Source organism: Myotis davidii, unplaced genomic scaffold (assembly GCF_000327345.1).
Source record: "Myotis davidii unplaced genomic scaffold, ASM32734v1 scaffold1052, whole genome shotgun sequence".
In the NCBI taxonomy this organism is placed as follows: domain Eukaryota; kingdom Metazoa; phylum Chordata; class Mammalia; order Chiroptera; family Vespertilionidae; genus Myotis; species Myotis davidii.
Window position 1 is genome coordinate 397712 of NW_006284014.1, and position 12025 is coordinate 409736.

The 12025-nt window shown below is 37.9% G+C and overlaps 1 protein-coding gene across 2 annotated transcripts in view; it reads right to left on the reverse strand.

Annotated features, from left to right (window-relative positions):
- Nucleotides 1–12025, reverse strand: part of PEAK1 (pseudopodium enriched atypical kinase 1) — a 170379-nt gene that overhangs the window by 122580 nt on the left and 35774 nt on the right. For both annotated transcript variants that reach the window (XM_006754241.2, XM_006754240.2), the window contains exon 2: nt 3344–6560. In XM_006754241.2, the coding sequence (XP_006754304.1) occupies nt 3344–6480 (3137 nt within the window). In that variant the 5' untranslated portion in view covers nt 6481–6560. The remainder of the gene's footprint in view (nt 1–3343; nt 6561–12025) is intronic.

Here is a 12025-nt window from a genome sequence, read left to right on the forward strand (position 1 = left end):
GCATGGTGCATGACATTCGTGCCCTGGGGTGTGTGGGGGTCCCTCAGCCCAACCTGCACCCTCTCCAATTTGGGAGCCCTCAGGGGAGCCCTGTCCAATCAGGGAGTTTCTGACTGACTTTGCAATCATATGAGTGAACTGTCTGAGACCCCACCTCAGTTTGGTTTGTTGCTCACAGAATAATAGAGGCACGTTTTCTTCTTTGCTTCACTGGTAGAGATTTCCTGGAAGTTTTAGGATATCTTCCCTTTAATTTTTCCTAGACACTCTAATTTTACTTATGTCTCTCACCTTTGCTTTTCCTCCATCCCCCACTGCAATAGTAACTTGCTCCAGGCTCACTTTGCTCTAGCGTCTAGGACAGCCGTGGGCCAACTACGGCCCATGGGCTGGATCCGGCCAGTTTGAAATGAATAAAACTAAAAAAAAAAAAGACTCTACCCTTTTATGTAATGATGTTTACTTTGAATTTATATTAGTTCACACAAACACACCATCCATGCTTTTGTTCCGGCCCTCCGGTCCAGTTTAACAACCCATTGTGGCCCTCGAGTCAAAAAGTTTGCCCACCCCTGGTCTAGGAGATCCGTCCGCCACCAGAATTACAATTTCCAGCATTCCTGGTGCTCCCCGTGATCTTGGTTTTCCCTTCCTGCTCTGACTGTGTCCCATGGCCTCCCTCTCTGCCAAGTCCTCCAAGTTGCCTGTTCTCCGTCTCTGCTCTCCATCTGGCAGCTTGGGGAGCCAATTTCCCTAAGCTGCTCCACTCTCTGCTGGCTCTCCCACTCTGCTCTCTGCCCAGCGCCTGTGTATGCAAATTAACTTGTCATCTTTGTTGGGTTAATTTGCATACTCAGTCCTGATTGGCTGGTGAGTGTAGTGGAAGGACAATTTACATGTTTCTCTTTTATTATATAGGATAGCACATATATTTAGAATGGTGGTAAGGTCAATGCTTCAAAAAGTGTGGCCCCAGGACCAGCAGTATCAGCATCAGTATCACTTGAAAACTTGTTAGAAATGCAAATGATAAGGATCTACCTGAGACCTACTGAGTCAGTCTATGGGGGTAGGAGCAAAGCAATCTGTGTTTTAACAGCACTCCAGTTATTATATTGTAGGAATAATCTGGAGAACAAAAGGGGCAAACCAAATGCACCATTTAGATTCATGGATGTTACCTATAAAGAACTGATAAATTTTGGAAGAAAGGGTCCATTTATAATCAAATCTGTGAAAATATAAACTTTAGAGTAAGGGGTCTGCTATATTAAAGGCGTCGGACACCCTCTAGACCAGCGGTTCTCATCCTATGGGTCGCAACCCCTTTGGGGGTTGAATGACCCTTTCACAGGGGTCACCTAAGACCATCAGAAAACACATATATATTTACATATTTTTTTGTGATTAATCATTATGCTTAATTATGTTCAATTTGTAACAATGAAATTGGGGGTCACCACAACATGAGGAATTATATTAAAGGGTCACGGCATTAGGAAGGTTGAGAACCACTGCTCTAGACCATATACAGTGACATGCAGTCGAAGTAGAGTTTCATTTCACAGAGAGAGGCCAAATCATTCCCTGACTCTGCCTTCCAGGATGCAGATAAATATACTATAAACATACTTAATGAGGAGCAAAGCCTGCAAGAATTATCTGCTATTCCCTCAAAGGTAACTCCAAACACGTGCTGTTAAAATTGCTTCTTTTCTAAGGAAAACACTAACTTACAATATATGCATTTTATTACTACTGAAGTACAACATTCTATCACCCACTTTCAACCATCGATGACAAGACTATTCTTTCTAGGAATACATTTATAACCACTATTTTACTTGCTTTGTTATTACATGGAGTTAAGGAAAACAAGAAATTTTCTAGCATTTTGACAACTATTTGTCGTAAGTATTTGAGATACATGAAAAACTTATTTTAGTAAAGAATATATACAAAACTTCCTGGCATTTTGCTAGAAAAAGTGAAGGCATTAACTGTTTACCTCATTTTTATTTATACTATTCTAAAGAAAAGCTGGTGAGAGAAACTACCCTATCATCAGGTTGCTGTATTTGCCAGAGAAAAGACCAAACCTAGGAGAGAATTTTTACTCTAAGTCAAGGGGGAGGAACACTCAGAATCAGATGAATGGAATACTCAGGTCATATCTTTGATTTTATTGAGATGTACAATTGAAACCTGTACTCCAATAAATTCAATTAAACAAGAAATATATTGTATACTGTGGATACATCTATACACAGACATGTACGTCCACCCATTCTTATTAGAGAATATATTAAAATTATTTCTAACTTGCAAAAAAAAATAATCAAAAGGACAGGGGATATAAGGACATCATCTGTTTACTACAAATGTGGTATAACTATCTCTTGTTTTTATTGTTAGGTAATTTTGCTCACAATATAAGTGAGAAAGAAAAAAAAACTAAGTTCTTAAACATGAATGTTTATTTGAATGATTACAAATAAAAATATAAATATTTTGTTTGATCTTGTGTTCATTAACAATGCATCATTATTGGATGATTCAGACTTTAGAGGAAGTCAAATCAGGGTTTGAATTCTGACTGACAACTACTAGCTATATGAATTTGACCAATTATTAACTTCCCAGATGTGTTTCCTCATCTGAAGAGTACAACTAATTTGTAGGGCTGTTATAAGGATTTGAGATAAATATTTGGGATATGCCTTAGACAGAGTAGATGATCATTAAACAGTTATTAAAATATGAAAGAAAATTAATGCCTAGAGAATTGATGTGGGTATATAATCTGCCCAACTGAATTGAAGATTATAACTTTGGGTCTCAGTATCAATAACTAACTTCTGTTTCACCTACATGTTAAATAACTATGAGTTGCAACCCTCCCTTCCATAACACTGACAGAGACAGCAATAAAAAACACACACAAATAACATACTGCATATAGAGATAACATTTGGGAGAGGGAAAAAACAATACCACCTTTTATTCACTTAATCCTGTTTCTTCCTCATACTATCTATCATAGCACTTCAAAGTATCATATTTATTGCTACTAAGGTATTACAGATTTGCTTTTCTATGTTAAAGCCTCTCTGTAGTCACCGAATTTAATAGGCTATTTTAGCTAAATATCCTGGGCCATAAACCTTGTTCAATAAGAGCACTTTAATAATATTCTAATCTTGGAATGCAGTTATAAAGATTGATGGCCCCTATATGCTACTTACAAACAAAAATGGCTCTTATGCAATCTTAAAGATATAAAAAATTTAGCATTTGAAAACATGTAAATAATTTCCACATTCTGCTAGTCTATTTTACATACCTGAGAATTTGTTTAGGAATCTGTGATGGAGAAGAATGACTCCTTTTCTTCTTCTCCTCTGAGACCTGTAGTAACTCATCCTGTGTTCCACCCTTCTCCATGATTGCTGACTGGTCTGCTCCGGCCTTACTTTGATTTACACTGGGCTGGCCTTTGGCAGGGTCACACCTGTACATGAAGATGATGGCTGGCTTCTCACTGGACTCTCCTTTTGCCTCTGTGAACCAGTGTTGGTGCTGAACTGGAGGAGGGGGCAGCATGTGGATGACTGTGCCATCCAGACCCACCAGTTTCCCTTTCTCTCGTTCTTTCTCTTTGTTGTCCTCCTCATCTGTTTTCCAACGACGGAAGAAACTTTTAAATGATATCCAGCGTTTAGGTTTTGCATCAGCTGCCCGCCTGCTGCCTTCAGAGTGCAAAACGGATTCAGCTTCTGTTGACTTGATAGGGCTGGTTGGCTTGGTCCAGTTGGTGAAATGTTTCTGCAAAAGGTTACTTGCGTGGTAAGGGGAGGACGTAGAACGTGGTGGAGGAAAAGGAGGTGATGGCTCACTCTGGGGGTTAATCACTAACTTGGATGGAGAGGTTGTGACTTGCTTTGCCAGTGTATCTTTTTGTACTTTAGTGTTAAGATTTTCTGTGGTCTGAGGTGCTTCATGCTCACCACTGGAATGAGATGGAAAGAGAGATTTCGGCCGGACTGGTGTACTTTTAGCAACATCAACCTCTGGAGGAATTGCATAAAGCTCTTCCACACTGCAAGTTTTAAGGCCTGACTGGGACATTTCTGGAGGGGACTGTGGTGGGTGGATAGAAGCCACAATTTGAGAAAGCACTGTGCTTGCTTTCTCCTTGTTGCTGCTGCCACTCCCCACCATCTGAGACTCCTGAGTGCCTTCTGTTCTGGCAACAGGTTCTTGAGTGGTTCTCCGGCTCTTAGTTGGGGAGCTGTGGTTGGAACTACAGCTTCTCTGTGGGGAAGACAGACCTCTGTTAAGACAGCTGTTAAACTCCTGGACTTTCTGAGCCACTGAGCCCCTTTTACATTCTGTGCTATTAGAAAACCCTTTAGCTTGGGGACAATCAGTGGGGTTGCCAGTGGTATCATCAGACACTTTGCTTGAAGTTTCTATTTCTTCATAAGTATGGCTTATCATACTTATGTTTTTTTCCTTCACTGAAAGTTCTCCACTTGTTCCAAGAAAACTTTTATAGATGGCTAGATTGTCATATGCATTTGGATTAATTACAATGGGAACTTTGATAGCATTTTTGGAACTCCGAGCATAAGTTGGCTCGTCGTGAATGATAATTGGGAAAGGGGGCATACCAGCATTGTTATAACTATTAAATTTTATTTCAGACAAATTAGGTGACTTAACAGGGATGGTTTTAGAGGAAACATTTGCAGCAATGGGTGAAGTAGGTGCTGATTTGTGACAGTTTTTCCTTGGAGGGACATTTGGCCCAGTTCCGCCACTAATTAATTCCACCTTAGGTATCTTTTGTCGTGGACTGGTACTGGATGTCCATACTTCCTGGTATCGAATTGCACTGGATTTTTGAAAATGGGCACTTATTTGTCCTGATGTTGATATAGGTGATGTCACTGGAGAGTTTGGAGTAGAAGATGAGCTTTTTGTCTTGGAACTGTTAACAGGGTCCTCGAGGTGCTCACTAACCATCGCTGCTGACACATCTACAACAGTATATGGCTTGCACAACGGCTGCTCAAGGTTCACTATGCGGTAGGGCTTTGCTTGCTCTTGTACAGGAATGAGGTTTATGATTACTGCTTGCCCAGCAGTATCTGTAGAGGCTTTTCTTTCTTGATTCTCAGTTTGTACAGCAATCTTGCCATCTTTCTCTTCTAATCGGAGAGCAAGGACTGCTTTGTGTGTCTCTGGAATTTTTTCTGAGATTTTGGATGCTTGTGATGAATCCTCTTGATTGTTACCAGAGAGACTTTCATAATTGGGCTCACTTTCCTTCATGTCCTTAGAATATCCTGGGGTATCAGGAGATATTGACCCATTACAGATCTTCTGGGATAAACTACTGGCTGTCTCAGAACGTGATTCTTCTGTTAAAGAAGAATCTGGTGATGTGGAGCCAGATGATGCCATGCTCTGAATGCTTCCTGGTCCATAGGAGACCACAGAATTCTCTCCATAACCATTCAGGATCTCATCATAACTGTCATCGTAGTCTACAGCACAGATTCTCTGCAGAGACTTATTTCGCAGAGGGACAGTATTCCATTTTTTGTCCACATAGAATCGAACAGGAGACAAAGTGTTTGCCCTAAAGTTAGCGAATCGAGGTTGCCCTCTCATACGAATCTCCATGGCCACCAGCTCTTCATCACTCTCATCCCAGCTTTCATGCTCCTCTTCCATGTTACTGAAAAATACATCTTCCTCACACTCCTCTCCACTAGAAAACTCTGGGTAACAGAACTGGCCCCCTTCATTACTGATCACTTCTGTGCTCCCACTCAGAATAACATGCTTGCCCTGAGTATCCTTTATCCCACCCATCATGCAACTTGGTGGAAGCTTTCTTTCCAGTGATCGTTTATAGCAATCATTTATTCTTCCTAAGAATATTTCTTTGGCATTTGTTTCATTTACTCTTATCTGAGGAGTAGTATCCAAGCCTGCTATCTCCTTCAACATTTCAGTTAGTCCATTATTGTTACTTGATATCTTCTTTGCACTGTCATTATTGCCAAAAGGTTTAGAAACATGGCTAACTCCTTCAATATCATCTTCATTATTATTATTATTGAGTGGTTTCTGATTCAACGCCGTCCTGTTTCGGTTCCTCTCTATAATGACAGGTTTGTTCTCACAGGGACCTTGGATATTAAGCTCACCATATACACTTTGCCCATCTGCCACCATCATAGTGGGCTTCACAGCTATAGTGGGTTTTTTAGCAACAGGAGGCCGGAAATTTGCAGTGTTCCTGATATGGTGGTTGTTACTGTGATTGGCAAGAGTTTTCACATGGCCATGGGTGATGGCTGTCTTCTCAGGGTCAGGAGGGAGCTTGTGCAAGCTTTTAGGTTTAAAGCAATTCTTGCATTCACCAGGTTTCCAAACGTGCTCAGTAAAGGTGTTACAGGCAGACATTTTAGAAAATAGAACTTCACGTACAATGCTTCCCTTTCAGTGCATAGCAAAACTTTCAACTGTATCTAGAAGCTCTTGATCTGTAGGGGGAAGAAAAAGAAGAAAATCTGAATGGAAAAGGCACTATGAGGCTTTTCATGATGAATAATATGAAAAAATTGGCTCTGGTCCTTAAATTAAAAGATTGAAAGGAAAAAACTAATGAACTCCTTTTAGTCAATCAGCATTTTGGAAAGTTAGTTATTAAACTATAATTTTATACACTCTCATCAAACTTTATCTAATCTTTTGTTTGATGTCTCTGTGGCAATGATACTCTGACTTTCTCCTCCAGGAAATGCCTTTCAAACAGCTATCCACCAACATATCTGACACTTCTCAGTCTATTGTGGGTTCCCTTTCTTCTACTGATCCCTTTAACATTTTGGGTATCTCATAGACTCCTCAAACTCAATGCATTAAAAATTAACACTCTACCTTAACTAAATATATATATAAATCACTTTTCTCAGCAATAAGAAACTATTCTATACTACCCAGCCTGTTTCTACCCACAAGGCCACCTTCTTCCTCTTTTATTCTAGTTCAATTAATGTCATCCACCAAGATAGCTAAACTTCAACCTTCAGATCATTCTTGACAACTCTCCCCTCACTTCTAACACCACATCCTACCAACTCGCTAAATGAGTCTTCCCAATTTCATCTATTACATTTCACTAGAACTTATTCTTGCTAGTACCAAACACTTAGTTATTTTGCCCAGATTCCTGCAATAGGCTGTTACTTATCTTCATGTCTGTAGTCTCACCCCATTCCAATATAACCTCTCTACCCTTGTTAATCAAACTGTGGTCCTCAGTCAAGTAGTACCAGCCTCTACTTGGAGCTTGTTAGGTAGTATCTTAAACCTACTGAACCAAAATCTGCATTTTAATGATATTCTCAGGTGATTTCACTGCTCTATACCACCACTGGATTTAACTTTCTAATATGATCATTTTCTTACCTAGCTTAACTATTCTGTGGCTCACTCTTACCTACTGCATTGACTACTAAATGTCATGTGCAGACTAGAGTTTGCTAGCTAAATAAGAACCACCTGGGAAACCACCCTAGTCGTATCTAGTCAATCTCTGAGGGATGAGACTAGGAATCTGATTTTTTAAGTAAGTTCTCCAGGCAATTCTGTGTGTCTTGGGACCTCTAGTTATTGGATAAAATACAAGCCCCCTAGATTGTCTCCTTTCTAGTTCTATATCTTAAAAATTAAGTAGTCTTATCAAACTCTAAATCCCATTGGGATACTTGTTTCTCCTTGGTACTATCAAAGTCACTTAGACATATCTCCATTTACAATCACTTTTAATTGTAACTGTTTCCTCATTTCAAGAAGTTTTTGAACTCCTTTAAGGCCTAGGCAATATCTTATTCATCTCTATATATCTAGCATAAGGAATTGAATAAATATTGGTCGATTAAAATGCCGGCTTAAAAGATAATTTTTTTAAATGAACCTTGTGGCTCTCTTTCTTTCTTAGGCACCATAGTTGCAGACCTTCCCCCAGGATATCATTAGTCTTACATTTCTACTTTAGATATTATAATAAAGTTGGCAGAAGGTATGCACATGTAAGAACCACTTTAGCTGGAAAATTTAACTTCATTCATGTACAGTAACAAGATCCTTGCTTTGGTCAGAAAACTAGGCTTTTTGTCAAGTTTCAGCAAGTTTATTAGGAAGGAAAAAATATTTTCTTTAGCAAATATAAACAAAACTAAGTTCTTTGTAAACAATATTCATAGTCCTAGCTGCTTTGGCTCAGTGGATAGAGCCTTGGACTGTGGACCAAAGGGTCCCAGATTTGATTCCAGTCAAGGGCACATATCTTGGTTGAAGGCTCCTTAAGGGCCCAGGCCCGGTAGGGGCTTGTGCAGGAGGCAACCAATCGTTGTGTTTCTCTCATATAAATGTTTCACTCTGTCTTTCCCTCTCTTCCACTCTCCCTGAAAATCAATGGAAAAATATCCTTGGGTGAGGATTAATAAAAACGAAACAAAACAAACAATACTCACAAAGTACAAACTTAAAGATCAAAGAATTCCATACAGAGAGCCCAACCACCCAGCCAAATTCTAAGTTCATGATTTGCTGAAGATCATTGAACTGCTCTTTTTTTAAAAAAATATATTTTATTGATTTTTTACAGAGAGGAAGGGAGAGAGATAGAGACTTAGAAACATCGATGAGAGAGAAACATCGATCAGCTGCCTCCTGCACATCTCCTACTGGCGATGTGCCTGCAACCAGGGTACATGCCCTTGACCGGAATCGAACCTGGGACCTTTCAGTCTGCAGGCCGACGCTCTATCCACTGAGCTAAACCGGTTTCGACTGAACTGCTCTTTTTAATAAGGTTAAAATATACATATTTCAAGTGTTTGTTTAAAAATTTATTTACTCTTTCAAGTATTCTAATTGATAAAACCATTTCCTGCTAGTCTAAGACTAGAACATTTTGAATAAGGTGAAGAACAGCATAAAATTAGGATAAATTTAGCCCAGATCATTCAGGGCTTTTAGGCTTTTAAAGATTAGAGTTTATTCTAAGAGCAGTGTGAAGCCACTGAAGGGTTTTAAACTGGGAAACAACATGATAACAATCTGTATTTTAAAAAAGATGGCTCTAACCAAAAAACATGAAATAATTAGGTGTAAATTTAACAAAATATGTGCAAATTCTAAAATCTATATGCAGAAAACTACAGATGCTAAAAGATATCAAAAATGTAAATAAATCTAAAGATTTATTTATACCAGTTCTCTTAATATTGTGAAGATGTCAATTGTACCCACAGTAGATTAAGCATAATTCCAACAAAATTCTGAGCAGGATTTTTTGTACAAATCAATAAGTGATTCAAAAATTTATATGGAAAGGCAAAGGAACTAGAAGAGCCAAAACAATTTTGGAAAAGAACGAAGTTGAAGATTCAGGTTGCCTGATTTCAATACTTAGCACAAAGCAACAATAATCCTGACAACATGGTGTAGGCCAAGGAGAGAAACATAAAATAGGGAAGTGAGGTAAGCAAATTACAGACCATAGGAAAAATCTAGCCTATCTATCACCTGTTTTTGTATGTTCCTAAGATAAGAATGCTTTTAAATTTGTAGATATGGATGAAAAAATAAAAAGAATAATCTTTAGTAACAAGTAGAAATTATAAGAAATTCAAATTTCAGTACCCATAAATAAATCACGATTGGAACCTATCTAGACTCATTTATTTACATTGTCCATAGCAAATTTTATGCCACAGTAAAGAGTTGAATAGCTATGACAGACTCTATGTGGCTCTCTCATCACTTTGCAGTGCTTTTCAGCACTCTACAAATTGCAGCATTTTCACTGCTACGTGTATCACCTTTGTGAAAAGATATTTTTCAAAGATAAAAATATGTAAAATTTTATTATAAATATGCATTACTAGATGAACCATTTGTATTAAATTTTGATGAGCAGAAACACTAATTTTGAACCCCTATTAAGCAAAATGTTATCCCCACCAATCCCATTCTTCTTATTAGTAGAGCTGTGTTATAAAATTGTACTCAATTATTATATTTGTAATTGAATGTATTGGGATGACATTGGTTAATAAAATTACACAGGTTTCATCTATACAATTCTACAATGCATCATCTGTATATTGTATTGCACGTTTATCAATTATATTTTAAATTCTGTCAAAATATTCATGGAAATTTATTTTTTCTCTTGTTATACAAGTATCTACATAATATCTTGGATTTTGCCTTTTGACCTACAAAACCTAAAGTATTTACTATCTGGTGCTTCTCAGAAAAAGTTTGTTAATACATGACATAGATCACAGCAGATACAGAACAGAATACAGTCCAGAAATAGACCCATGCAAATACAGGTTACTAATTTTTGACAAAGGCGAAAAGAATATTCTTTTTAATAAATTTGCTATAACAACTAGATATCCATAAGCAACAAAATTATCTTGATCTCACATCCCACGAACAAAATTTAACTCAAAATGGATCACAGATCTAAGGATAAAATGGAAAGCTTTAAACTGTTAGAACAGGAGAGAATCTTTGTAAGCATGGTTAGGCAGAGTTCTTAGATACAACACCAAAAGAATGCTCCATGAAAGAATAAATTACACTTCATCAAAATGAAAAAAAAAATGTTGGCTCTGATGTACTGATAAATGAATAAGACAAGCCACAGACAAGGAGAATTTTTTTTTTTTGCAAAGTATGTAACTTTGTATTCATAATATGTAAAAAAACGTTAAAAATCCAACAAAAATAAATCAAATAAAAAATACACAAAAGACTTAAGTATGCACTTTCCAAAAGATATATGGATCTCAATGAACATGTGAAAGATGCTAAATATCATAAGTCATATGGGAATGTACATGAAACTATAATGAGCTACCACTATACATGTATTACAATGGTTAAAATAAATAAAATAAAATAAAACTGGTGCTAGGGAGAATGTGGAACAATGGAAACTCTCATATAGTACTAGTGGGAGTGTAAATGGATCAGCCACTGTAAAAGAAAGTTTGCTAGTTTCTTATAAAGTTAAGTATAAACGTTCCATGGAACCTAGCAATCTAACTCCTATGTATTCCCCAAGACAAATGGAAACAATCTAAATATTGTATGGTAGTCATGATATGGCTTCCTACTTTTGTCAAAACTCAGAACTGTACACTAAATAAAAGGAGATTTTTACTATATACAAACCAAACCTCAATAAATCTGTCCTAAAAAATAAAAGACAGCTCTGGCTACTGTATGAAAACAAATGCAAAGAACAGGCCCCAGGAAGCCAGGAGACTGTTTAAAGAGCTCTTGTGGACAAAAGAAGATATGACAAGGATCTGGATTAAGATTTGGCACCAGAGAAAGAGAGAAAACTAAATGCAGGAATAATTGCATTTAGAGCAAGGTTTTAGGTATATATATATTTGAATGATTTATGAGGCCACTTACTGAAAAAAACAATGTTGGAGGAGGTATAACTTTGAGGGGGGCGAGTATTAGTTCATATTTTTGTCAGCCGGCAAGAAATAGAGCAAGCAATTGAATTAGTATTCTGGAGCACAGAAAGGAATTTTGATGTTCTTTCCTGTTTGGGAATTATTAATATAGAAATATCTATGCCAAAAAGAAAATAGAGAGTGAGCTGGAGAAGGGGTCGTGGTTTGGATAACTCCAAAGAAAACTCAAAAATAACAGCCGTAAGTGTGATGAAACAGTTAAGGGGTTGAAGATAACTACCGTATTTGCCGGCGTATAAGACGATTTTTTGGCCCTGAAAAATATGCCTCCAAGTGGGGGGTCGTCTTATACGCCAGGTACACTTCAGATAGACTGCCCATAGTGCTTGCCCCGTGCCATAGTGGCCTCCCGATGCCCGCCCACTTCATTCCACATACCGTTCAGGCATCAGCAGCGCTGCTGGGTGTATGCTCGGCTGTTATGCGATTTT